Below are 27193 nucleotides of genomic sequence, written 5' to 3' on the forward strand. Positions count from 1 at the left end.
GGCAGCGGCCTGAGGTCGTGCCGTCTCCCTTCCTGCAGGTGGAGATCAGCCCGCTGGAGAACGCCATCGAGACCATGCAGCTGACCAACGACAAGCTGAACAGCATGGTGCAGCAGCACCTGGAGGACCCCAGCCTCCCCATCAACCCCCTCTCCATGCTCCTCAACGGCATCGTCGACCCGGCTGTCATGGGCGGCTTCGCCAATTACGAAAAGGCAGGTGACGTGCCTGCTCTCTTTACAGCCCTGTCCTGGGGACTGACCATCTCCCAACCCATCTCTGAGCCCAGAAACTACTCTGATCTCAGCAGTGACAAGCCGGGTCAGGACTGCAGGCCGCAGAGAAGTCAAGGGGCCACCACAGGCATGCCTGGCCCGGGCATTGTCCACCCCAGTTGGCTCTGAAGAGTGACCCTCTGGTGGCTTTCAAGAGACCTGGGATCATAAAAGCCACAAGATGACAGTTTTCTCAGAGCTGGCACAACGGAGAGAGCCACTGGTCTCCCTGGGCAGTGTCTCGCTAGGAATGGGCAGAGTTGACCGGCTCTGGACCAGGTGCTCACACGACGGTCCACCTCCTGTTCCTGTCGGTCGGTTTGGAACGGGGCCACGGCCATTCCTTACGTCCTCTCTGTGGCTGTTCTGATGCAACAGCAGCGCTGAGGCCCCTGTCCAGACAAGTTTGCTGACTCCCGGTCTAGACAGACGGAGGCAAAGGGTCACTGTCCAAGAGCGGGCACCAGGATGGTATCATCCTGGACAAACGGGATGCTCGGAGCTGCCGTTAGGTGTACGGTAGAGCAGGCAGGGCACGGCATGGGGATGCAGGCCTGGGAGCCCCCGGGGAGCTGCCGTTAGGTGTAGGATAGAGCAGGCAGGGCACGGCATGGGGGTGCAGGCCTGGGAGCCCCCGGGGAGCTGCCGTTAGGTGTAGGATAGAGCAGGCAGGGCACGGCATGGGGATGCAGGCCTGGGAGCCCCCGGGGAGCTGCCGTTAGGTGTACGGTAGAGCAGGCAGGGCACGGCATGGGGATGCAGGCCTGGGAGCCCCCGGGGAGCTGCCGTTAGGTGTACGGTAGAGCAGGCAGGGCATGGCATGGGGATGCAGGCCTGGGAGCCCCCGGGGAGCTGCCATTAGTGTAGGGTAGAGCAGGCAGGGCACGGCATGGGGGTGCAGGCCTGGGAGCCCCCGGGGAGCTGCCGTTAGGTGTAGGGTAGAGCAGGCAGGGCACGGCATGGGGGTGCAGGCCTGGGAGCCCCCGGGGAGCTGCCGTTAGGTGTAGGGTAGAGCAGGCAGGGCACGGCATGGGGGTGCAGGCCTGGGAGCCCCCGGGGAGCTGCTGTTAGGTGTATGGTAGAGCAGGCAGGGCACGGCATGGGGGTGCAGGCCTGGGAGCCCCCGGGGAGCTGCCATTAGTGTAGGGTAGAGCAGGCAGGGCACGGCATGGGGGTGCAGGCCTGGGAGCCCCCGGGGAGCTGCCGTTAGTGTAGGGTAGAGCAGGCAGGGCACGGCATGGGGGTGCAGGCCTGGGAGCCCCCGGGGAGCTGCCATTAGTGTAGGGTAGAGCAGGCAGGGCACGGCATGGGGGTGCAGGCCTGGGAGCCCCCGGGGAGCTGCCATTAGTGTAGGGTAGAGCAGGCAGGGCACGGCATGGGGGTGCAGGCCTGGGAGCCCCCGGGGAGCTGCCGTTAGGTGTAGGGTAGAGCAGGCAGGGCACGGCATGGGGGTGCAGGCCTGGGAGCCCCCGGGGAGCTGCCGCCCAGCTGACAGGGCTGTCAGGTCAGCAGTGGCTGTACTGGGCTCCCGGGCCTGGGGGTGCCACCCCGAATGCCCCGGCTGGCTATCTGTTCCCTCCACTTACTGACCTTACTGGGTGCTTTGCCCTGGTGCTGGGAGGGTCCAGCCAGGGGAGCAGGCTCCCTGGGGGCAGGGCGTGGGTCCGTGTTACCCACTGCTCTCTCCCTCCGCGGGGCCTGATGCACGGGAGGTGCGTGTGGGGTGAGCGGTTGTACTGAGTGCCCCCCCTGCCGCCCTGTCCACTCCAGGCCTTCTTCACGGAGCGGTACTTACAGGAGCACCCGGAGGCCCATGAGCAGATCGAGAAGCTCAAGGACCTGATTGCATGGCAGGTACATGTCGGCACACAGCTGTCCAGGGCTGTGGGGGGGGGGAGAACAGCCACATCTGGGCCCTAGCCCCCTGGGCCTCCTCCCCACGCATGCGTCGGCCCCGAGGCCTGTGGGCATCAGCCAGCGTGCACTAAGCAATGCTTGTCCCACAGAAACCCCTGCCCCGCCCTGATAACTCAACTCCAGGCTGCAGGAATGGGAAGACCTAGAAAGTTCTCTCTTGCAAATGCGCCTGGTCTGCTTCCTCCTGTTGGTCAGTTTACCAGCTGCTGGGAACTGTCTGGTACTGACCGATGGGGCAGCAGAGGTAGGGTCCTAGAGCCCGGCTCCAGCCTGCCCCAAGAAAGGTGCCCGCCCAGGGTGCAGCGATGCCGTGAGCGTGTGTGTGAGTGTGTGTGCGCGTGTGAGTGTGCACGAGAGTGTGCATGTGTGTGTGTATGAGTGTGTGAGCATGTGTGTGTGCGAGATTGTGTGTGTGAGTGTGCATGTGAGTGCGTGTGTGTGAATGTGAGTGCGTGTGTGTATGAGTGTGTGTGAGTGTGAGATTGTGTGTGAATGTGTGAGTGTGTGTCTGTGAGTGCGTGTATATGAGTGTGTGTGTGAGTGTGTGTATATGAGTGTGTATGTGAGTGTGTGTGTGAGTGTGTGTGTGTGTGAATGTGAGTGTGTGTGTGTGAATGTATGAGTGTGTGTGAATGTGTGAGTGTGTGTATGTGAGTGTGTATGTGAGTGTGTGTGAGTGTGTGAGTGTGTGTGTGAATGTGTGAGTGTGTGTGTGTGAATGTGTGAGTGTGTGAGTGTGTGTGTGTGAATGTGTGAGTGTGTGTGTATGTGAGGGTGTATGTGAGTGTGTGTATGTGAGTGTGTGTGTGTGAGTGTGTGTGTGAGAGTGTGTGTGTGTGTGAGTGTGTGTGTGTGTGTGAATGTGTGAGTGTGTGTGTGTGTGGCGTAGGTGGGAACCCACAGGGCGCCCCCCCTGCGTTCTCCCAGCCTGGGCTCGGCAGGAGGTCCTCAGTTGTGTTCTCCGAGCTGCAGTGCTGATAGGATTTTGTTTTTCTGCTCATGTTCCTGAGACAGACTCTGAGTTTTTCCTCAGAGGGACTTGGTCTTAAAAGAATGGGTGACTCCGGAGGGTGTCTTATGTTCAGTGGGAGGTGACCTACCTGCTCACGCACCTGTGCGTCGTGAAGCTTTTGCGAACCTGGCAGTGGAGGGGGCATCAGGCCGGTTCCCGTGGGGGCTGTGCCCTCTTGCTCGGTGCCCTGGGCAGCTCACCTCTCCCGGCTTCGTTTTCTCGTGTGGGAGGCGCGGAGGGTGCTGTTGACATGAACCCCACGCGCCCTACTGAGTGAAAACAGCCCAGAGAGGGGGAGGCCGGGGCCCCCTTACACCCAGCCGGGCATGTACCCCAGCCCACCTTGCTAAGCCGGGGGTCCCTGACAGGGTAGGCTGCTCCCAAGACCTCTCTGTGGGGACCCTTCCTCCCGGCCGTGCCTAGCCTCACCTGAGTGGCCCCTCCACCCTCAGTACATCCGCCAGTGCAGCCCCGAGGGGCGGGGGGGAAGCTTGGGTTTCCAGCCGGGTTACAAGTCAGAATCTCTTTTGGCTGAGCAGTATTCTCCTGTGTGTATAACCACGCTGCTATCTGTCCCTCTGGTTACCGGTGGGCACTTGGGCTGTTCCCCCCTTCCGGCTCTTGTCAGCATCGGGGCTGTGGACTCGGGCGGACAGGTCTCTGTCCTACTCCCCGCCTTCACTTCTTGTGGGTTTAGACCCAGACGTGGCCTCTCGCTGGGGGACACGCTGAGTCTATTTTTAGCTGTTTGAGGAGCCGCCAGCCTGTTTTCCACGGCAGCTGCACTCTCTCTGATCCCTCCAGCAGGAACACCGGAGGCTTCCGACTTCTCCACGTCCTTGACCACACTTGCCGTGTTCCGTTTCTCGTGTGTGTGTATATGTGTGTGTGTGTGTGTTGTAACAGCCTTCCCGATGGGTGCCACTTTGCCACCAATCTGTATGCATCTCTTTGGTTTGGAATTATTCTGTGATGAGAAACGTTGTCGGGGAGTGGGAAGGGACTGATTCCGAAGGGCCTCCGTGGCCACATTGCCTGGACGGGAAGCCTCATGTAGGCGGGCTCCCTGTGGCTAAAAGAAAAAAGAAAAAAAAAAGAGGAAGGGAGTTTAGACATCTGAATGATTCCAATGTAGATGTTGCAGAAACCAAAGGATACAAAATTCAAAACTGAAGGCGATGAAACCAAGGCCGGACAAAATCTAGTCTGGTCTGCGGAGGTCCTATTGATTTCTCTCTTTCCCCTGTAAGCTTTTACAGAAATTGGATTTTAAGAGTTTCGAGTCCTACAGAGGAAAATAATTTGTTCCCCAGAGAGAGCTTCGTGTCAGCAGTATGTCATCGCTCCTTATAACTATATTAAAGGATGAATTTTAAAGCGGCACACGGGAAAGCTGAAAGGAGGAAATCTGTTTTCTAGCAATTTGGTTCACACCGAAGTGCCGGAAAATACAAATTCACAGGTTACCTGTGGTCTTCGCTTTCATTTGCGAATGTTTGGAAAACCCATATTTTCACATCCGTCCTCAAGTCATGCCTATGATCATGAAAAGCAGGAACTTCGGGCCGGCTGGCCTGCCTTCTCCTGTTCTTGTTGGTTTGTGAGGCTTGGGTTTTCTGTGAATCTCCATCGGTGTGGATGGACTGAGGCTTTCCCCTGCGGGATCCCCGGGGCTCACTGGCAGAGTCTCCATGCCCGGGGTGTGGGAAGCACGGCTCGGTTCCTGACGCCGTTTGTGAGGGCCTGTGAGTGATTGCCGGGCAGCTCCTTGCTCCGTTTTGCCGCAGCTGGACCAGGATGCCGCTGACCTGCTTCCTCCCTCGTGGGGGCCGCGGTCAGGTACAGGCTGCCACACGGGGCTCTTCTGGGTGTTGCCATGGTCACGAGTGAGCACCAGCCAGCTCCATCCTCAAAGGCACAGGTCGGTCATTCCCCAAAGCATCTGCCGTATGGAGCATCCCCGCCGAGCGTCCGAAGATGAACCCACACAGGCTCATAGGAACCCGCCGCGGTGCGTGCACACTTCCCTTCTGGAACGAAAGCCCAGACTCACTCGTCCATCATCCCAGGTGATGATGAGCACGGCCCTCATGGCCTTGGGTGGTGCTCCGGGAGCACGGAGCGGAGCCTTACTTCCAGATGTTCTGTGCTGCTGGCAGGCCAGGCGTTTGCAGGGAACCCACAGTGGCCAACCTCGAGGAGAGCACTACCAGGTCGAAGGGCGTCTTCTGAGAGCCGGCTTTGTGCTCCGCGTGAAGAACCCCAAGGCGGGCCCCTCCCTTCCCCGGGCTCTGGAAAGTTCTTTAGAAATGCCGATTCCCAGGCTCCATCCTAGAGTGAACCAGGGCTCGGGATGGGGTTCACCAGTCTGCCCCAGAGACTCTGGTGCTTGGCCAGGGTGGAACCCACCAAACAACGGTTCTGCAAAGGCCGTCTCCGGCCTTGCTCTGTGACCTCTGTTTATATGGTCAGTCAGCACCTGGTAAGTTGGAATGTATTTTTATTCATATCTGCACGCCAGCCCCAAGTAGACCTAGATCAGGGGCCAGCTTCCATCCTCAGAAAAGGTTCTATGTGACCAATCCCAGGGACCTCTCTAGGGGATCAATCTCATGCCAAACAGCAATGCACCCAATACCAGCGACCTAAACCCAGCAGTCTGGACTTCATAGTCCAGCAAGGAACATCTTTGGCATCAAGAATCTGCCCAATTCAGCATTTGATCAAACCAACAACACACAGCAGAAAGGTCAGGTTGCGTTTTGCATGCTGGATAAAGGTCCGTTCTCCAACCAAAGTGCTTTCAGCATCCTGGGGTGGCCACCATCCCACACTTAGCATCGCACCCAGGTAGACACACCACATTTACCGTCCCACCCGGGGTGGTCCCCAGCCTGCCTTGATTGTCCCGTCCCCCCCCCGCCCCGAGGTGGAGCTCAGGCAGCCAAAGGGTATCTGTGAGCATGTTCTGCTGGTAAGCCTGAATGACCGCAGCCAGCCCCCGGGAAGCTGCCGGCGCCAGAGTGGTTTCTACAGAGGATGAAGATGTCCCAGGTCTTCTGAAAGCTCACTTGCACGCTGCCCTTTGGGCAGTCACTGGCAGGAGGGGATACCTGTCGTACACCTTGGATACAAGCCCGGCTGTCAGCAAAACAACACCGTGTGTCCCAGCAGCCGCAGAGCCGGCCACGGACGCAGGGAGCTCACGCTCCATCCGCCCTTCCTGGTGTGTGTGCCGGCGGGGCCGCAGTTGGCCACATGCTGGACCAGGCAGCCGCGTGCAAGTTAGGCCTGGCCTCATCTTGATAAGATTTCTTGAACCTGTTCACACGCCGCTCAGTTGTGTGCCTCTCATCCTTCCTCCTCGTAAACCTGCTCGTGGAGATGAGTGTTCCATGATGTCGGGAGAAGTCTGTTTCTAACCCGTATGTTGATTTCATTGCGAGTTATTAAGAGGAAGCCTCCTTGCTGGATGGCATTGAAGAGTGTCCAGCTCCCTGTCCGAGCGGGAGGGGTGGGGTGGGGTGGGAAGCAGAATCCAGGAGAGCGGGGGCCTCTCCGACACCCGACCCTGACTGCGGTGACCCCGGAGGGGGCTGCTGGGGAAGGAAATGTCTCCCCCGGGTGACGCTTTTAAAGGTCAGCGGCATCTCCACGCTCAGGAGGGAAGTGTTGGCGGAGATGTTCTGTGACAGCGTGTGTTGGCAGAGGGGAGATAGGTTATTTTTAGTTTTCAGGAAGAATAAATCTGGTCTTTCTTTTCCAAGAAGACGACCTGTCAGGGCCATCAATCCCATAAAATTAGAATTCTGTGTTTTGGAGTTGGGTTCTCAGTTGCCTGTAAAGGTGATCATCTTCACTTAAAAAAAGAGAAAAATCTTTGCTCTGCTCCCTGGCTTGTTAATAGATCAAGTTACATCTCAACAAATTAAAAATTCAGCTCTTCCCGAAGTCAAGGGGCACGAAGCCCAGATGAGTGTGTTCTGGATTGATGGGCAGGACGGTGAATCAGACACAGCTGTCCTGCGGCCATCCTGCGCAGAGTACCACCCCGTGTCCAGTTTAAAACACGAATGGTTTTCATCTACTCAGCTGGGTCCCCGGGGGTGACACACCTGTGGGCGAATTTAACCAGCCCGTCCGTCTGTCTGTCCGTCCAGCGCGGCAGTCGCCTCGCAGCCTGGCTGGCGTGCCCGCCCCCTTCCCCAGATCACGAGCTGGGACATGAGAAGGGCCGACCTCTTTGCTTTCCAGATCCCGTTCTTGGCCGAGGGGATCAGAATCCACGGAGAGAAGGTCACCGAAGCGCTGAGGCCTTTCCACGAGCGAATGGAGGCGTGCTTCCGACAGCTGAAGGAGAAAGTGGAGAAGCAGTATGGTGTCCGGACCATGGTGAGCGGTCCCGTTGCCAACGTGGGGGGCGGGGGGGGCGGGGAGGGACGTCACGGTGTCCAACAGTGACAGGCTCACAGGGTAGAGTGACTACGACCTGAGCAGGACGCCTGCTTAGGAAGTGGAGGTGTCTGGGACCTCGATCCGCTTTCTCAGTCCCTCTGCCAGCAAACTGAGCAGCCTCCTCTCAGGAACTGAAAATGTCAGGATCAGGGAATGTCCACGAATCAGCTAGGTCACCACCTGCCCATAGTGCGCTGGAGCCGCGGAGAAATCTCATGCCACACGAACAACAGCACACCGGGCAGTGGCTCTCAGAGCGCCCCAAGTCAGAGGGGTGCCTGTGCGCAGCCCAAGGCCAGAGTCACTGAGGGAGGGAGGATGGCTGAGGTCTGAAACTGTTACTGAAGACGTACCCCTTAGGGAGGGGTCACCGATCTAGGCCAGGAAGGGTGTTCCAGGCAACACTTCCTGCTAGGACTTTGGAAGAGGCTGATGCATGGTGGTCATGGTAAAGAAACTGCATTTACAATTTTATAGAGCCAAAAGAAAGTTTGGGTTTGGTTTTGGGGGGGGGGGTTTCCTGTTGTTTTTCACAACAGAGGGTCAGGTTTCAACCCACCCAACCCCCAAATATCATTTTCATCTTTGACTCCAAACAGGAACATGGCACTGTTCATAAAAGTGTTGACAACTGTGGTCTAGATTCCAGGCTGCAACAACCACGCGGTCCCAAGAGTCTGACCGCACCAGACGGGAAGTCTGTTGCTACAAACATCCAACAAGCCTCTCTCTCTCTCTCCCTCTCCCTCCCCTGCAGCCCTCAAGCCTGGATGACAGACGAGGCAGCCGCCCGCGGTCCATGGTGCGATCCTTCACGATGCCTTCCTCATCCCGGCCTCTGTCGGTGGCCTCCGTCTCCTCCCTGTCCTCGGACAGCACCCCTTCCAGGCCGGGCTCTGACGGGTGAGCGGGACCCAGCAGCAGGGAGAGGGCTTTGGAGGGCCCGAGAGGGGGCCCTGGCTGGGTTTTATTGCAATGGAGGATTTTTTAATAATCAAACTGTCGTTGAAATGGAGACCCTCCCCGAAGACCCTCGGAGTCTTGTGAGTTTTTGAGAAAGACCTGCTTGCTTTGGGTAAGGTTTCCATCAAATTGGAAAACCTCCTGGGGTGGGGGGTGTTTGGTCATCTTCTGTGTGTCCAGGAGGAAGCGCGGTGGGGTCCCTGCCGGGCGCATGCAGTGCGATACGGTGCGTGCTCTGTCCATCTCTGGCGCACCTGCCGGGGTCACACAGGGCCGGATGTCACAGTCAGCCAGGCTTCCCTGAGAACCGCCGTATCTGCTGGACCTCCTTGGAGAGCCGTTTTTGCTCCTGAGCACCAGAGAGCAGAAGGCTCCCGAGACAGGAAAAAGAACCTAAGAGATGGTGAACATCTGAGCCCTCGCCGACTGTCTCACAATCGCTCGGAGCGCTGTTCAGGGGGAACCTCCGTCTGGATATTTTGTGTGTGTGTGCTTTTGAGTAGGAAGCATCTAGTGTGTTCCTCTACAAAAAGGAAAAAAAAAACAATGCATGCAATGTAAACATCAGGGAAGGACTTGTAATGGTTTTCTTGTTGAGTTTGCACACGTGTGTGCTTGTCCAGCCCATGTGTTTGACAATGCAACCCCCCCCCAACCCACAGGCCCCGGCCCCTGCAACGTGCACACACCAGACTCCCAGAGCACCCGGGGACGCTCAACTCTAAGTGCCTTTTTTTTAGGGGGGGGGGTGTTAGTTTATTTGTTTGTTTTTTTTTTGTCAACGGCTGACGTGCCCAGTGGAGAACAGGAAATGACACCTACTTTTTTTTTTTTTCTTCACCCGTGATGTTTCTCAGTGTCTGCTCTTGGTAAAGACGAGCCCATATGGAAATCTTCAATTTAGCGGTATTTACATCCTGTAGCTTGTCACTTAGCACAAGATTGCTGAAGAAATTTAATTTAGCTTCTTCCCAAGAACATTCCCCTTTTCATAGTGATGAAAAGGTTTTATGTTTCCAGGAACACAGGGACGAGGGTCGGAATCAACCTGGAGGTTTTGATTGGAAGGGGGAGCGTGAGCGGGGGCTCTTGCTGCCTCCTTCCCGGGAGGCCTTTGTTTAAACTCTGACCAGAGGCATCTTTGATAGAGTCCAGGATGCTGTTCATTCTCAGGGTTTCATCCTGCGCTCTGTGACGAGTGGGGCAGGAATGAGGCTTTGGTCTCGCACGCACTGGCTACCTGCAGAGTGAGGTCTATCTAGGCAGCAGTGGCTTTTCGTGGGTGAAAATCTTAAAACACAACCTGTCCGGCTCTTGGTCCTTTGTACACAAGTCTGCATTTCCCAACACATGTCTTCCTCGAGCCAAACAACGTCCCCTGATCCGTATTTCCTGCATTAATTGTCTCAAATCCTGCAAAGCCTAGAATAAGAATATTAATATGTTTGAGTAAAGTGTATAATATAATAGATATAACACCCCTCCCCCTTTTTTCTTACTGAATTTAGCCAGAGAGGAACGGAGGGAGAGAGAGAGGGGGGGGGTGGGGAGGGAGAGGGAGAGAGAGAGAGATAGGAACATTGATCTGTTCCTGCATGTGCCCTGACCGGGGATCAAACCAGCAACCTCTGTGCTTTGGGGATGATGCTCCAACCAACGGAGCTATCCGTCCAGGGCAGATACAACATCTAACACACAATGGATGTGGATGGATTGGTTTCCAGTGTCTCTCACGGGAGAAGTCCAGGTGTCCCCAATGCCTTCGTGGTCACAGTCAACTTGGGTGTCTTTCATCAGCCGTTTTTAAAATTTTTATTTTGGAAAGTTCGCAGTCGTGGACAAAGTGAACAGAATATTGTCATGAGGCCCAAGGCCCTTGAACCAGCCTCGATCGTGATCAACTCACAGCCCATCTTATTTTCATCTGTCCCCTGCTATCTCCCCATCATTTTGAAGCAGATCTCAAATGTCACATCTTTTCATCCATAAATATTTCAGGCAAAATCTCTAAAATGTGAAATAAGCCTGACCAGGCGGTGGCGCAGTGGATAGAGCGTTGAACTGGGATGCGGAAGACCCAGGTTCGAGACCCTGAGGTTGCCAGCTTGAGCCCAGCTCATCTGGTTTGAGCAAAAGCTCACCAGCTTGAGCCCAAGGTCGCTGGCTTGAGCAAGGGGTTACTTGGTCTGCTGAAGGCCCACGGTCAAGGCACATATGAGAAAGCAATCAATGAACAACTAAGGTGTTGCAATGCACAACAAAAAACTAATGTTTGATGCTTCTCATCTCTCCGTTCCTGTCTGTCTGTCTGTCCTTGTCTCTCCCTCTCTCTGACTCTCTCTCTGTCTCTGTAAAAAAAAAAGAAAAAGAAAAAAAAAAGTAAAATGTGAAAGAAGTTAAAAAATTAACGATTTATCGCACATAAAAAATTAACAGTGATTTTAGATCATCGTCGTCAGATACCGATGTGCCGTAAATATCCTGTGTTTACGTTCGTTTGAATTTGATCCAGATCAGATTCTCACCTGGCAAAGGGCTGGTGCATCTTTTTAATTCTCACTTCATCAACCGATTTCTTTCCACGTTTTTCTTTTCCTTGTCATTTGTGTCTTGGCAAAGGCAGGGGCTTACCCCGTCGCCAGCGTTTGCTGCGGTCTGGTCCGACCTGGGTCCCTGTCCCGCACACTCCCAGCAGATTGGTGGCTGCATCCAGGGGCCGATGAGATCCAGGTTTGGTTTGGGGACAGGACGCCTTCAGAGGAACAGACTCCGTGTCCACCTGTGTCTGTGTCAGGGATGTTAGCAGCTGTTGGTGATGGACCCCGACATTCAGTTTACAGGGAACGTGCCTTAAAGGACAGCCCTTCTGGGGGCGCACACCCAGCTTCCCTGGGGAGAAACGGAAGCGAGAGATGGGCTCTTGCTCTGGGCGGTCCGTGTCGTCAGTGGACCACGGTGTGGTTTTGTGAACTCGGCGTTACCTCTCCCATGTCGGGCAGGTTGCTGGGATGGCCTTCAGGATGGGTTCTCAATCAATGCTCCCTTCACGATTAAGTTTAGAAGAAGCCGCAGCCGGGACGGAAATACGACTGCCTTTCTAAGTCTCCCTGTCTGTGGTCAGTCTTCCCCAGAGGAGGCATGTTTATTCCCCAGGTGGTCCAGGAAGTCAGGCTCGGAAGGTCACTGTGAGGGCAGCGAGGTCCCAAGTGCAGGCTCTGGCCGGCTCCCTGTCCCAACAGTTCGAATGATGGGGGCTGGGGTTTGCCCTGCCACCAGGCTTTGGGGACGGTGGGCACTGGGCCGCTAAAGAGGAGGGAGCTCTGTGACTGCTCCTGGCTTCCTGCTGTGTGTCTTTTGATCATAGAGAAGCGATGTGTAGCCCACGGTTTGAAAGACACTGATCAGAAATCACAATGCAGGCGATTTCTCCTCTGTGATGGCATGACTATACCTCCTTTTCACAGACCGCATCTCTTGTGAAATACCATGTTCGTGTGCTATGTTTTTATATATATATATATATATATATATATATATGATCCTACTGATAACAATAGCTTGTGTGTGAGTTAGCACTATAAGGAGTTAAAGCTGCTTTCGTATCTTGATCCACGTTGGTCCCATCTCCTGTCGCCTCCCTGCTGCAGAGAATGAAATGTCCATCCTGGAAGTGGACCCATTTCCTCCCCTTTCTGAGGTTTCTAGAACCAGGAACCCCCTCACCCCTGTCTTATATGAAGTGAGCAGGTTGCAGTTGTGTGTATAAGTGTGTACGCGCCCAGCTCGGACGTGTGCCTTACAGACCTCTCCCAGGTTGTTAACTGGGTAGGCTGGCCATTAACGTGTTTTTGCACCACCTGGTTGGTGTCACTGAGCAGACAGGCGGCGGCGTGCTCCCTCCATCTTGTGTCTGGGGCCCTCCAGCCCACGGTGAGCGTCACCAGCAGGGGGCAGAGATCGGACCCAGGTCCTCGGTCTCTAGCTCCTCCATTCTGAAAACCCACAGGCATCTCCTGAAACCTGCAGCTGAGCCCCCCACAGGACTCTGAACTTGAAGCAACCTTCCTATCTAGAACCTTCCTATCTAGAACCTTCATATCCAGCCACAGAAACCTGGTCGGAATGGCGGCGCCAGAAATTCCATGGCACCCGCCAACTTCCCGTTGCGTTTGTGAATATCTCAGAACGGATCGCTGCAAGGGGAGGGCTCCCCTGGGAAGCAGACCCTCCACAAGTACCTCCCTCCCACTGCCATCCACAGAAATCCCTGAACAGTGTCAGACCTCCTGTTCCTCGTTATCCTGTAACTGTGGATTTCTCCTCCCCTTTGTTGTTTCTGAGGTGCAAACACAGTCCAGCCATTGCAATTGGTTACTATGTATCTCAAGTCTCCCTCACTCCCCCTTTTTAAAATCATTCTTTCCAGGCTCAGTGGTGGAGCGTTGGCCCGGCATGTGGACGTCCTGGGTTTGATTCCTGGTCAGGGCACACAGGAGAAGCACCCATCTGCTTCTCCACCCTTCCACTTCCCCTTTCCCTTTCTCTCTCTCTCTATCTCTTTTTCTCTTTTTCTCTCTCCCCATCCATCAGTCATGGCTCGATTGGTTCAAGCACATTAGCCCCAAGCACTGAGGATGGCTCCATGGAGTGCTAAAAATAGCTTGGTTGGCAGCATGGCCCCAGATGGGCAGAGCATCAGCCCTCGACTGGGGTTGCAGGGTGGATCCCAGTCAGGGCACATGTGGGAGCCTGTCTCTCTTTCTCCCCTCCTCTCACCTAGAAAGGAAAAATAAAATAAAATAAGTACAAAATAAAACCGCCCTTTCCTGTGAAGGCCGGTGGTCCCCAGGCAGCACTGAGGCTTCCTGTGCGTGACTGTGCGCGTGTCCACGGGGTGGAGGCAGCCCCTCTCCGGGACAAGGCCCACGACTGACACCACCGTTTCCCTTAGGTTTGCCCTGGAGCCCCTCCTGCCGAAGAAAATGCACTCCCGGTCCCAGGACAAGCTGGACAAGGATGATGGGGAGAAGGAGAAGAAGGAGAAGAAGAAGGAGAAGAGGAACAGCAAGCACCAGGAGATCTTCGAGAAGGAGTTCAAGCCCGCCGACGCGGCCCCGCAGCCGGCCGAGGCGGTCATCCTTTCGGAAACGGTACCTTCTGGGGGCACCCTGCTCCTGCTGGGGCGCCGCTGGGGACCAGCCTTGGCTCCGCGGTTGGCCGGAGGGATCGTCCACTGGGGCTTACTGACTTGACTGCAGAATAGTCACTTAAAAATCGGGGTCTCCCTCCACCTACCCCTTACAGAACCCGCTGCCGTAGGGCGACCAAAGTGTTTTCCCTGCTCTACGCCGCCCGCCCTCCCAAGGGATTCGAGCGGGACCCACGTGGTCTTGGGCATCCTGATGTCTCAGAGATGAACAGCCATGCTGTGTTGTCGGGAAACAGTGCCCTGTGTACCTTTTCCCTGGCCCCTTCCTGCCCAGAAGCCACATGGCCGCAGTGACCCCCTGGCCACTCCGAGCTACCCGCTGGAGCCCTTCCTGCTGGGGTCTGCTGGCCACACGGGGTCCCCTGTTGTCTCCCCGGACTCCCCTGCTCCACGCTCACATGTCTTGGCCATCTTTCAGAAGGATTTTCAGGGACTTGGCATGACACATGCTGGTTAGTGGGCATTAAAAATAGATCCCAGGGAATCCTGTTCCCTCCGGAGTCCCCGCCATGTGACTGCAGTGAAGCCTGCACTGCGCGAGGCTGAGCCTGGTGGGCAGGTGGGCGGCTGCTCCCGGAAGCTTCCAGAAGCTTCCGGAAGCTCCCAGCTGCGTTTTCAGCATGAGGGCAAAAACGAGGCACGGGGCAGCCCCTGGGCTGAACCCTATTTAGAAAGCGCTGTTTGCAGACCAAACACACAGCAGAGGAGGGGCCCTTCCAGGCATCGAAGGTTAAGCCAGGCTTGGAGCCACCTCCCTCTAGCAACAGAAGGGCTCTGTCCGTCCGGTGGCTGTAGGTGGCCAAGCCCGTGACCTGTGCTGGCTGTGATTGAAGGGCTCAGAGGGGACCACCTTCAATAAGACATACTTCATTGGCTCTCAGTGTCATGGACCGCAGAGGGTACGTTTCAGCCACACAGCGTGCTGCTCAGGACAGCGCTCGCCTGTCCTTGGCTGTCTAGAGCCAGAAGGCAGCAGACCCGGGAGCCGTGATGGCCGTCAAGAGGGCGCTGCCCTTCGGAGGCCTTTCTGCATGGCTCTGACTGCAGCTGGGCCGTGGTTCCCGGGGTGTCCGGGCCCAGGCGAGGGGCCGGCGGAGGCCAGCATTCAGCGTCCAGATCTTGGTTTTTGCGGGGGACTGAGAAGCTTTGGGTGAATGAATGCACCCACATTCTCTGTCCATTGTTCTAGAAAGTCAGAGGGCAGTGACCCCACGGGGGCAGGCCAACATCCCCTTCTCTCAGCTCGGGATATAGTTCTCAACATCTCAAGGCCTCATAGTGGGGTGGGGGGATTAATAGAAACATATTTTGAATAGTTACTGAGTGCCAGACACTGTGTGAGTCTTCTGTGTGTTTTTATTTAAGCTCTCTCTGAAGTTGTTAGAATCGGGGCCTCGGAAGTTGAGCCAAGCAGCTGAGTTGATCACAATTAAGTTGTGTGAAAAAAACTCTAGGGACATGCTAGGCACGGGGCCATCACTGTGCTGGCTCTATCCCTCCCCACGTGGCCCTGCTGGCCTGCAAGGACACCGTCAAAGACGGGCTGCAGTCCGCACAGGGTGGGCCTCCTCTAGCTGACCCAGAGTACCCTCGGCACGTCCGCAGAAGGCTCCAGGGTCACAGCACAGGACCTGGACCCTCCTGCGGCCTCTGACGAGCCTCCCAATGACCATGCAGCTCGGAGCCAGGACTTCTGACTTCTCACTGGGGGCAGGCTGTCCTCGGTCCAGCCCAGCTGTCAGTCTGTGCACAGGGCAGCCTCCGCCTGCAGGTGACAGGTGTCGGAGAGGTCAGTGAGTCGTTAGGCAGCCGGAGTCCAGCCACAGTGTGGCTTGGATGGGCCAGGTGCCGCAGGGCTGAGCCAGCGGTCCAGGCTGGGGCCCCCGGACTCCACACCCGGGAGGTTTCCTGCAGCGGAAGCAGCGGCCCTTTTTGCTTCTCAGAGCCGGGGTGGGCGGGTGAACCCTCAGGTGCAGTTGGCATCTGACCCCTGGAGCAGCCTGTGTCTCCAGAGTCAGCAGAATGAGCTCCTCCGGGATGCGACAGGGCAGATGGGAGAAGTCCCGGCCTCCCTGCTGCCAGGCCACTGTCGCCGTCACCCAGGAGAGTGCAGAGCTGCTCCAGGCCTTCCCAGACACCCCCCCCACACACACACACACGACAGCACTTCTGCCCAGGACGGTGACATCTGCTCCGGAAGTCAGCCTGTGGCTCATGTCCCCTCAACCACCCCATCTCCCAAACGGCTTAACCCTTCCTCCTGCCAGCCTCAGGAGCCTCCCGACGGGCCCTGCCCTTGCAGGCCCCTTAGATGGCATGCTCATACCCCCTGCCCTTCCTGGAGGGGTCGGAACCCCCCCCTTTTCTGCTGGTTAATGACATATTGAGTCACTCCTGCCTTAGAGTAGTTTGAAATGTTTGTGACCCTCAAGGCCTAATAGCCTGAGACTGAGGTGTAGGAAATCTGTGAATAAAATTCCCTGATGTCACAGACATGTCTGTGGGGACTGCTGAGACAGAGTCCCCCAGACCAGGGCTCGGGCGGCAGAAGCGCACTGTCTCCCGGGCAGAGGCGGGCAGTCCGTGATGAGGCTGTCGCCCGACGGGCTCCTTCTGAGCTCTGTGAGGCACGGTGGGCGCAGGGCCTCCCCGCAGCGTCTGGGGGTCGCTGGTCACCTTGGGGTTCCTTGGCTTGTAGAAGCACCCCCCCGACCTCTGCCTTCGTGGTCACATGTTGTCCCCCTTGGTGTGCACGTGTCTGTGTCAGAGCCCCCCTTCTGGTAAGGACGTGAATCATACTGAACTCGGGCTCACCCGGATGACGTCTTAACTTGATCACCCGCAGAGGCCCCTTTTTCCAGAACAGGTCACGTTGATGGGCACGTGGGGTGTGGGGGTCAGGACTTCAACATAGGAATTTTGAGGTGTCACACGTAGGCCAAGACAGACCCTAACTGTGCTCTTTCTGTCTCCCCAACACAGATAAGTCCCCTGCGGCCCCAGAGGCCGAAGAGCCAGGTGATCAACGTCATTGGGACCGAGAGGCGCTTCTCGGTGTCCCCCTCCTCACCGCCCGCGCAGCAGACACCCCCTCCAGTCATGCCGCGGGCCAAGCTCAGCTTCAGCCTCCAGTCCAGTGAGTGGGCACTCTCCTGGGCACGTCCTGGGCCTCCCCCCTTGGTCAGAGCCTCTAGAGTTAGACCCATTTCCTCCCCAGGCAGCAGACAGATGGTGTCCACGGGCAACCGCCTTCCTCCAGTGTCCCTCTCAGGAGAGCAGCACGTCAGGCCAGAGCCTTGTCCTGGGCTCCCCGAGTTCCCTGCCAGGGCTCTCAAAACCTCCTGTGTGCTGGGGGAGAGGGGCGGGGCAGTTGGCCTTCTGCGGGGAGACTCTGTGTTGGGAGAGAGAAGAAAATTGTGGGAATAACGGTGATGGAGGCGAACTTTCTAAATGTAACAAATGCCACTGATTTGTACACTTAAAATAGACACAGATGGCAAATGGTATTTTACATTCATTCTGCCACAGTGAACACGACCGGCCAGCCGTTCCCAGGGGCAAGCCTTCAGTCAGAGGCCCCCCCGGTCGGCCCCCTCGGGGCCCCCACAAGGCCACCCTGTGCGCTGACCCAGCCCTTCCTGGGGGTTGGTCCCTCAGGAAGGATGTTCTCATCCGATGGGTCACCAGGAGAACTAACTCTGAGAGAAAGGGACCCATCACCCAGCATGTCCATTTTCCTCCCTTTAAAAGGAAAACAGAGTTATTTCTAAGACTTTCAACAAGGGCTGAAGGCCTTCGCGACTGCTTCTCCATCTGCAAACGGCCACCTTTTCCGTCCACTTGTGAAAGGATCGATTGTCCCTCTTGCGGCTTGTTGAAAGCCTGCTCCTGCTCATATAACTTCATTTTGTACAATCATGGCTTTTCCTGTCGAGAGAGAGAGACCCGCATGGGGGCAGCGGGTCGTGCAGATTCTTAGATCTGGCGGAGGGGGGGTGCTCCCAGGTAGTCACTGTGCAGGGCTGGGCAGAGCCCTGGCTGCCCTTTGAGAATGGCAGGTGGAGATGGTCCTCGTGACACCCAGCTGTTTAAGGAACCCAGAGAGGGACCAGAAGTGGCCCTGCCGTGACATGGCTGTGTCTACAGAGGGTCCAGGCTCTGGGTTTAGTGCCTTAAGGGACCTGATGTTCCTGTTCTGGAACATGCCCGTGGGACAGGACCCCGGGCCCTGCCCTCCCCACGCCCCTCGCCCTTGCCTCGGCCCCGCTGACAGGCATCTCTGCGGGATCTAGCGTTTCTGCCTCCCTCCCACTCCGGGCAGACCGGGCAGCCGCCGCCCCTGCGCACACCCCCAGTGGGGATGTGGGTCTGATGCTCCATCCGTCGGCCTTCCAGGTTTGGAGCTGAACGGCATGACCGTGGCCGGGGTGGACGTGGCCGACCTCCCGCCACCTCTGCCGCTCAAGGGCAGCACGGCCGACTACGGGAACCTGATGGACCACCAGGACGTGGCAGGCTCTCCGCCGCCCCCGCCGCCCCCGCCTCACCAGAGGGTAAGTCGGGGCCCGAAGCGTGGCTCTGTCGTGGCTCTGCCTCCACAGAACCCAGATCCCTCCTTCCCAACGTCAGCGTGGGGACTGGCGGTTACTCTGATTTCGGGGAGCAGGAGGCCACAGCGATCACAACTCTGGGTCTCGGTGGTCGGTGGTTTGGTTGTTACGGTGACAGAGGGACAGTCAAGGGGGAGCGACATTCCTGGCAGTGAAGTGAGGAACCGGCCCCAGGACCTTGGAGGGCTGTCCACTCCAGGTGCAGTGCTGGTGAAAGTTTGATTGTGAAGACTAGCTGTTCCGTGATGAGCTCTGTCTGACTGTTTTAACAAGTCGGCCGATGTTTTAACAGAGTCCCCCTCCCACTGGCCGCCCCCGGGTGGGGACAGGCAGTCACCATTCAGAGAATGCAAGAGTTGGCTCTAATTTGGGCAAAGACCAGATCCCTGAGACCACTCACCCCTGGTCGGCCGTGCCTCCCTGGGACCCCCACCCTCCCCAGGTAGATTTGGGTGCTGGAGCCCTCGGCAGTGCTGGGTCCCCGAAGCGGACACCCTTTCCACACTCTTACACTCGTTATCGATCTTCTCTGATGTGCTCACCGCTCAGTGGCGTAGCGGCCTGCCCATTAATGCAAACATGAGCTGAAGGCCTTCCCATGCCATTTAAACCAGCGCCTCTGATACCAGCCGACAGACCCAGGAACATTCTTTGGAGGTCCACCACGCTTCTCTTCTCCGGGCTGCTGTTGCACGTGGCTCTCGGTGGCTCAGCAGCCTGGCCGTGTGCAGAGGCCGGCATGCCGTCGAGGGGCGGGTGGGGAATGACCAGGCGGCCGGGAGAGCCCCACCCAGGGTCGCCCCCGGCACATTGAGATCAGCCCAGTCGGGAGCGGGAAACACCCCGCTCACATCCTGTGTGTCTGCCCCGACTCCAGGCGGTGCAGCATGACCACAGAACTCCCGGGGGACATAGGAGAAGTGAGGTCCTTACGTGGCCGTGAGCTTTTCCTAACGGGAGACCTGCTTTTTTCCCCTTAAAAAGCAGTATTTGTCCTTCTACAAGCTTTTACTTTCTTGTTCCGGGGGTTTTGTTGTTGCTGTTTTTTATGGGGACGTTTTCACAGAATGTCTGCTACTCTCCCTGTGAGAGAGGGGGCGCATTGCCGTCTTTGTGGTTGACTGCTTGCTGTTGTGGAAGAACACCAGCCCCAGCGTGGGCTTCCTCTCTGAGGCGAGAGGGACGGTTGTCCTTCTGTGGCCACAGTGGCTTTTGGTGTCCCTCTGTCTCTAGAGGTGCCGCGATGGGAACGGGCCCTCGGCTACCTAACGATGGCTGTTCAGAAGCTGGAGTTGTTGGTTGCTACCATGGAAACTGACCAACTAACTCTAAGTTGATTTCCCGAGGCTCTTTGCTCTCAGCTTCTTGTTGGACTTACCTGCCGCGTGACCACGTGTTCAGGTGGCACGGCCGTGGGTGCGTGTGTCGGGATTAGTTGGAAGCCCGCTGTGTTCCCGGGACGCGTGGCAGGGCTCCCTTTGCCAGCAGGCTGTTGTAGGGTCATTCCTCTGCCACGGGGTGATCGGCTCACAGCCCGCCACGCTCAGAGCTCAGCCGTGGGCTTGCCGTCCACTCCATCTCTAGTTGTTGCCACTTGAAGCTGTCATCTCTTGCAAGATGTCTCTCACACCCGGCAGTGGGTGCTGTCATGGTGCTTATTGGTGACAGACCCGCCAGCTCGCCCCAGGTAGGAAGGACTTCTGTGGCACATGCCGTCCCCGGCAGCATTCACGGGCCCTCCACTGCATGCCATTGACCCATTCCTTGTGTTTTGTGCCCATCTCAGCCTGTCAACACCAACGTGAGCATAGAATTCCAGAGACTTTGGTGAAAAAAATAAAATAAAAGATTTGTTACTCGCCTGACCTAGCAATGACAGCACATCGGAGGCCACACCGAAAGGTCGCGGGTAGAGAGAGGAAGGGCAGACCACAGACGGGGGCCTGGGTATCTTTTTTGTACGGGGTCCCACATGGGGCCTAGGGTTTCAGTGGGCTCACTCTTTGTTGGTGAATTTAAAAGAGGAGAATGGGAATTGAACCATGAAAGATAAAAGAGTGAGCCAAAGGGTCCATTATGAAAATCAGTCAAGATCCCTGACTCTGAGGGGCTCCCGTGGGGCAGCCCCCTGGCTCTCGAGGCTACGGCACTGGCCACGTGTTTGTTCAGAAAGCTTTCTCGGACGTGGCTGCCACAGTATTCGAAGTGTCACTCTGGTGCTTGAGATACAGGGTAGGGGAATACAAGACCCATCAAACACTGTCCAGGCTTGAACCTCACCCTGCAAACAAACAGTCGTCTGTCAGACCTTGAAGGAGGTGTTTCTTTGATCTTACCAATTTAAAAATCTATGCTTGGCCCTGGCTGGTTGGCTCAGTGGTGGAGCATCAGCCTGGCGTGCAGAAGTCCCGGGTTCGATTCCTGGCCAGGGCACACAGGAGAAGTGCCCATCTGCTTCTCCACCCCTCCCCCTCTCCTTCCTCTCTGTCTCTCTCTTCCCCTCCCGCAGCCGAAGCTCCATTGGAGCAAAGTTTGCCCGGGCGCTGGGGATGGCTCTGTGGCCTCTGCCTCAGGTGCTAGAATGGCTCTGATTGCAGCAGAGCGACGCCCCAAGATGGGCAGAGCATCGCCCCCTGGTGGGCATGCCAGGTGGATCCCGGTCAGGCGCATGCGGGAGTCTGTCTGACTGCCTCCCCGTTTCCAGCTTCAGAAAAATACCAAAAAAAAAAATCTATGCTCGTTACTTCCCTTTTTATATGGTCTGAATAGCACTACACCAGGTCTCTCTCCCCATCCTTTCTCTCCTCTGTGTGCCCTGGACTGCAAATGCGGAGCGAGTTCGGGCCCTGAACAAGAGACAGCAGCGTCAGCGTTCTGTTCTGGAAACTCCACACATGGAGCCAAATGTGGCCTTCCGCCGAGAGGCTGCTAAATCCTCTGTCACCCTTAATTAGATGGTGGTACTCTGTGATTTCATCCAGCTTGGTCTGCTGATGTTGTACACCCACCTATGTGGTCAGCTCATCTGTTTGTTCATCCATCCACCCATCCAATCCATCCATCTATCCATCCACCCACCCACCCGTCTGTCCATCCATTCACCCGTCCATCCCTCCATTTGTCCATCCATCTATCCATCCACCCATTCATCCACCCATCCATCCATCCATCCATCCATCCATCCATCCATCCATCCATCTATCCATCCATCCACCCATTCACCCATCCATCCATCCATCCGTCCACCCATCCACCCATCCATCCATCCACCCACCCACCCACCCATCCATCCACCCATCCACCCTTCCACCCATCCACCCTTCCATCCATCCATCCATCCATCCATCCATCCACCCACCCACCCACCCACCCACCCATCCATCCATCCATCCATCCATCCATCCACCCTTCCATCTATCCATCCACCCTTCCATCCATCCACCCATCCATCCATCCATCTACCCATCCACCCATCCACCCATCCATCCATCCACCCTTCCATCCATCCATCCATCCATCCATCCACCCACCCACCCATTCAGTGATTCACTGACTCACTCATTTATCTCTTTGGCCACCCTGTAGGTGTACAGCTTCTGTGTGTCAGCTGCCTGTAGTGGGGAAGGGTTCGAAAGCAATCGGGAGCAGCCCCCCGCCCCCAGTCATTTACCAGTACCTGACGTTCCCTTTATAGAACCCAGTTATTCACTTTTACGCTTCTAAGTTCATTCTCAGGGAAACTCTCGTCCTTGGGCCAAATCCAGCCTGCCCACCTGTTTCTGTAAATAACAGTTTATGGGGACACAGCTGCACCCTTTCTTTATAGGCTGTGCTTTCCTCCAGAAGAGCTTACACAGCTCCCTAACCGGGTTCAGGCCTTCTGGTTGCAGTCTCAGAAGAGACCGTGGATGAAGCACTACCTTGTACCTGGGCCCCTTGGAGCGGCTGCAGGTGCTGTCACAGCTCGGCCAGCACTCACTCCTTTCTATGGCCTTTACCGTTTCGAGAGCTGGGGAGGGGCGTCTCTTCCACCCCCAACAGCATCTCCGAGGACTGGTCTGCCCCTGACCAGTTTACGGGCATCGGCAGGGACGGAGGGAGGGGCCGGTGGGTGCTTATCGAGGAAGGCTATGCGGTGACACCATCAGGCAGCCTGGTGGCCCCGGGCCCTGCTTTGTTCATAGTCACTGGCTCTTAACCAGTTCTGAAATCAGTCCTTTTCCAGAGGCCCTAGATCAATGGCACCTACCTAGATTTAAAGCCACCACACAGAGAGCAGTGGCTGTCCTTGTCGGGGGCTGTGTAGACCGCTGAACTGCTTTGTGAGAAGTGGTTAATCAGAGATACCAGTAGCCCAGTCCTGAGTGCTGCCACCCTGCCAACCCATGCCCCATGGAGAAGGCAGGTCCCACCCAGAGAAAGGCCATCTGTGGCTCCCTGCTGTGCTACCAGCACAGACCCCGCCTGGAGACCGTCGCTCCTGCTGACCTCAGTAACATGCTGTCTCCCTCGCATTCCTGTCTTCCAGCACCTGCCACCCCCGCTGCCCAGCAAAACCCCGCCTCCCCCCCCTCCGAAGACCACGCGCAAGCAGACGTCAGTGGACTCCGGGATCGTGCAGTGAGGAGGCGGGCGCGCTGCTGAGAGCAGGCGGCCCTCTTTCCTCGCCCGTCCTCTTCCCATCTCTGGCGTCTACCTCATCGGACCCATGACATCGGACATTTAGGGCGATTGCCCTTCCTTACAAGGAGCTCGTTCTCAGCGTGGCAGCGTGTGGCCTTTAGTATTGGGGAGCGAGGCGGATGGACGTAGGTCTGGGGCATCCTGGAGAGTTTATCAACACCGAGGGCTTCTGATTGTGTCACCCCCCCACCACCACCGAGAGAGCCTAAGTCTTGCCCCAAAGCCCTCTCTTTTTGTGCCAAATGACACCTTCACCAAGAGGCAGGTTGAGCCGAGTGGAGCGCGGTGGGAGAAGCTAGGCGGTGGCCCTTGAGAACAGCACGGCCCCTCACGCTTCCACACCTCTCCTTCTCTGCGGCCGGGGCCCCAGCGTCCACATGTGGGGCATTGTGTCCAACCCTCCTCGCTGCAGCTCATGGTGGGACTTCTTGTTGGCTGAAGGTCTCTTCAACCTGCATCAGACCGTTAAGGTCAGCCCTTTGAGCAAGTTCCTGGTCCCCTGTGGTATAATTTAAAATAGGGTATCTCTCAGCTACTGAACAGTTACTAATTTATGGGAATGGAAACACCATTAAGAAATACTGGATCAAGTGGAAAAAAATAACCATGAGTCTAGGAAGATCGGCCTTCTTTCTTCTTAAATAAAGGTCACACGGACCACAAGAGACAGGTTTTAACCGGGTGAATTCCTTTTTGTCCTCTGTACAGAAGTGTGTATATATGATGGTTCTTAGCACTCATTTTAATTTCTGTGGTCCTTCTGTTGATTGTAATAGGTGTCCACACATGATTCTCAATATGTGTTCTTCATTTTTAACTGCTGGAAATGTAAAAAAAAAAAAAATCCAAATTAAGTTCTGTTGTTTTATTTCTTTTTTCCAAAGCTCCAAGGTCCTGAAGATGTTGGTGAGCAATGATATTTTTAAAAAAACTACTAACTTTGTATAACCTAATATTTGTATTCTATCATCTATATTTTTGTATTCGGTATAATCACGATATCCTTCTAATAAGCTCAGAAGTTAATCATTGACAATGAAAAATAAAATGTTATTTAAAAGGACGCACAGCGTCGGGCATACCCCATTTTTGTCCCCGATGTGACGCGCACACGTCGCTCTTGGCAGTCTGCTGTCTGAGAGAGAGAGAGAGAGAGACAGCTCCTTGGCCCACCCTGACGCGCCCCCTCCTCAGTGCTGGCCTTTGTCATCTCGGGTTTATTGTGTCTCTGACCCGGGGCCCTGACCGAGCCCCCCACGTCCCTCTGCGCGTCTGCGGGTCCCTGCTGCCTCAGTGACCTCTTCCTCTGAGCACCGCGGAGGTGGCTCTGTTTGTTTGGTGGGCTCTGTCCTGTAACCCGAGCTGCATCAGACACCAGAGTTTTCTCGGGGTCCTGCATGGCCAGAGACACACAAGGCCGGGGGGGTCCCCGTGACCATGTAAATAAAACGCATGTTCCCCTGTGTCCCTTCCAACCCTTCTTCCTGCCGACTGTCCAGCCACAGAGCCCCAGGAGGGTAGGTTTCACGATGTCCGTGGGTTACCCGTCCCCAGGGGTCCCCCCTCTTCCCCCGCTTACCGCTTTAAACCTGTGTGAACAGTTCACGTGCGTGAGAACAACCCCGCAGCCCGCCGACCCGTGGATGATCGCCGCGTGCCGGGATGCCCTCTCATCGGCCGTTCTTTCTAAGCTGCGCGTGCTTTTCTTTACAGAATCGTTGTCCTGCTGGATGAATGGTTTATCGATCCACTTCACATGAAGGTCTGGAGCATTAAATATCTTTACCCCCTGGCAGTGGGCAAGGAGACCCCTGACCGGTGGTGTTATGCTGCTGTCAGTCGGGGCAGAGCAGGCGGGCAGCCCTCGTTCATTCTAGCTTGATGCCTGCGTAGAGGGCCAGAGCTGTTTAGTGCCTGGGGGCACATAAAAATATATTTTTTGAGAACATGAAAAAAAAAAACCAAGTTTTGCCTCTCTGCCTCCCGTAGCCAGGCCTCGGGGTGGCCACCACGGAACCCAGGATGTTAGGATAATCGTCTCCCCTTAAGGGGATGCCCTCAGTGTATGCGTGCTTGTAGTGAATACCCCGTACATCTCCGGGGCCTGTTGGACGCATATGAACGTGGAATTATTTTGTGTGTGTGTGTGAATCCTTACTCTCTGATCAAGATAAATATTCATCCTCTGCTGAGTATGTTAGAAATTGGATATCATCCATGATCCTAAAATAATTGCCTTGGCCCAGCAACCTGGGAGAACACAGGAGAGGCCAGCCCCGGGGGCAGATAATTTTTGGATGACATGCATTTTATGTTGCATGAGCTGTGAACAAAAATTGTAAACAGGAATTGTAGTTCCTGACCCTATGGAAGGTGGTAATTTCTATTCTAGAATGGCATCTGAGTTGTCATTCTCCCCTGCCTCCTTCCCACAGCCTCCTCCAGGAAGTCCCCCCCCATAACCCTTCACCCCACCCCCACCCTCACCCCCTAACAACAGCCAGGAGTCCCAGGCATGTGTCCAGAGCTGGAACATGCACGGCGAACACAACGGTTAGAAAGGGAACACTGGGCACCTTTTGCCTGTTACAGAAATTCCCTGATGTAAACTACAAAGATACAAATCTGTTCACAAAAGAGCAAACTTCACAGTGTACAGAGACAAAATTTCTTCCCCTTTGAATCAGAGTTGGTTGGACTGCAAAACTATATAATCAAGACCAAACTGACCTCTGTGTCGTCTAAGCGGCTTCTGAAGACGCTCGTCCGGAATGTGGCTCCAGGGCACAGCTCGCCTTTCTGGTTATCAGGCCGTGTTCCTTTTCATCAGAAACACTGTTTCCCAACCTCTGCTCAGTCTCTTCTCCCAAAGAGCCACTTGAGGCATTTTTTCCTAATTGCTTCTTATCGTGAAATTTGAATAGTATGGATACAGCTAGTGTCTATTTTTGCATTTGATATATCTCTATGCTTCTTTCATAAACAAATTAAGATTTTTTTTTTGTCCTCCAAGAACCCCCACCCCCACCCCCCCACCCCCTGCCTGGAGGTGACATGCCCTCGTGACAAGGCACACTCTAAAGCAGAAATGGGGACAGGTTTACGTTCTCTTTTTGCTTTGGCTGCCGGGAAGCTCAAAGCCAAATGTAGCTCTCATGCATTCCGGTTTTGGCTTTGTCTTGCTGCCTTCCAAAATGCTTTATGATTTGTCACAAATTCATCTTTACTTTAACAATACAGTCTAATTAACACGTACCTTCCTCGCGTCTTTATTAGAAGGAGATAGGACACGAGCTAGAATCGACAAGTAGAAATGTCTTTTTCTTACTTGAAAACCACCTTCTGTGCTTGAAGAAAATTATTCATTCATCGATGTTAAGATGTTAAGTCTGTTTGATGCGGAGGTTTGGTCTTTGCCCTTGTCTGGGTCTGGGTTCTCTTGCGGTGTCGAGCCTGACTTTCATGCTTACCACAGCCTTTGCTGGTGGGATGGATTTTAGCTTTTGCTTTTTAGTTTTCTCTCTTAATTACTTTATAGTGACGGACTTGCCTCGTAAAGTCTGTGTGGGAACTTTTACCTTTTGTTGTTGCTGTTGTTGTTTTCCTATCTGCCCTGTTTGAATTATTTCAACGTCGGTTTTGTTGATGATGCCTTAGAAAAACTTAACAGGGAAGCTGCTGCACCAGTAGGTCTTTGCTCCCAAATAAGCTAAAATCGCTGCTCCCCGTTCATCCTTGCCCAACGCAGAACAGCACCTGCGTCCACTCAGGCCCTGGGAGCCCCTCAGTGCCGTAGCTCTGGCTGGAAAGGAGAGGCAGGGGCACTAGAGAGGGAATGGGACCCCAGCAGGCTCAGCCCGCAGTCCTTCGGCAGCCAGGCTGCCCAGGCCACCGGGGGAGGCATCCCCTTCACGCTCTGCTTCTGAGCATCATGTCCGCAGCCCCCTGGCGTACAGGAAGGCCCGCGTGGATGGAGTGAGGCTACCTTGTATCCTGCTGGACCTGCCGGCCACTCCCGAGCATGCCCTAGATTGTGATGGCCCAGGCATGTTGTGGGTCCTGTGCCCCT

The 27193-nt window shown here is 55.6% G+C and overlaps 1 protein-coding gene across 2 annotated transcripts in view; it reads left to right on the forward strand.

The window, feature by feature from the left end:
* DOCK1 (dedicator of cytokinesis 1) overlaps positions 1-24188 on the forward strand; it is a 437923-nt gene extending 413735 nt beyond the window's left edge. For both annotated transcript variants that reach the window (XM_066240428.1, XM_066240429.1), the window contains exons 45-52: positions 39-215; positions 2046-2129; positions 7459-7596; positions 8417-8562; positions 13574-13772; positions 16814-16967; positions 18227-18384; positions 22970-24188. In XM_066240428.1, the coding sequence (XP_066096525.1) occupies positions 39-215; positions 2046-2129; positions 7459-7596; positions 8417-8562; positions 13574-13772; positions 16814-16967; positions 18227-18384; positions 22970-23065 (1152 nt within the window). In that variant the 3' untranslated portion in view covers positions 23066-24188. The remainder of the gene's footprint in view (positions 1-38; positions 216-2045; positions 2130-7458; positions 7597-8416; positions 8563-13573; positions 13773-16813; positions 16968-18226; positions 18385-22969) is intronic.
* Positions 24189-27193: the final 3005 nt, after the last annotated feature.

The sequence above is a fragment of the Saccopteryx bilineata genome, chromosome 7 (assembly GCF_036850765.1).
Source record: "Saccopteryx bilineata isolate mSacBil1 chromosome 7, mSacBil1_pri_phased_curated, whole genome shotgun sequence".
Taxonomy (NCBI): domain Eukaryota; kingdom Metazoa; phylum Chordata; class Mammalia; order Chiroptera; family Emballonuridae; genus Saccopteryx; species Saccopteryx bilineata.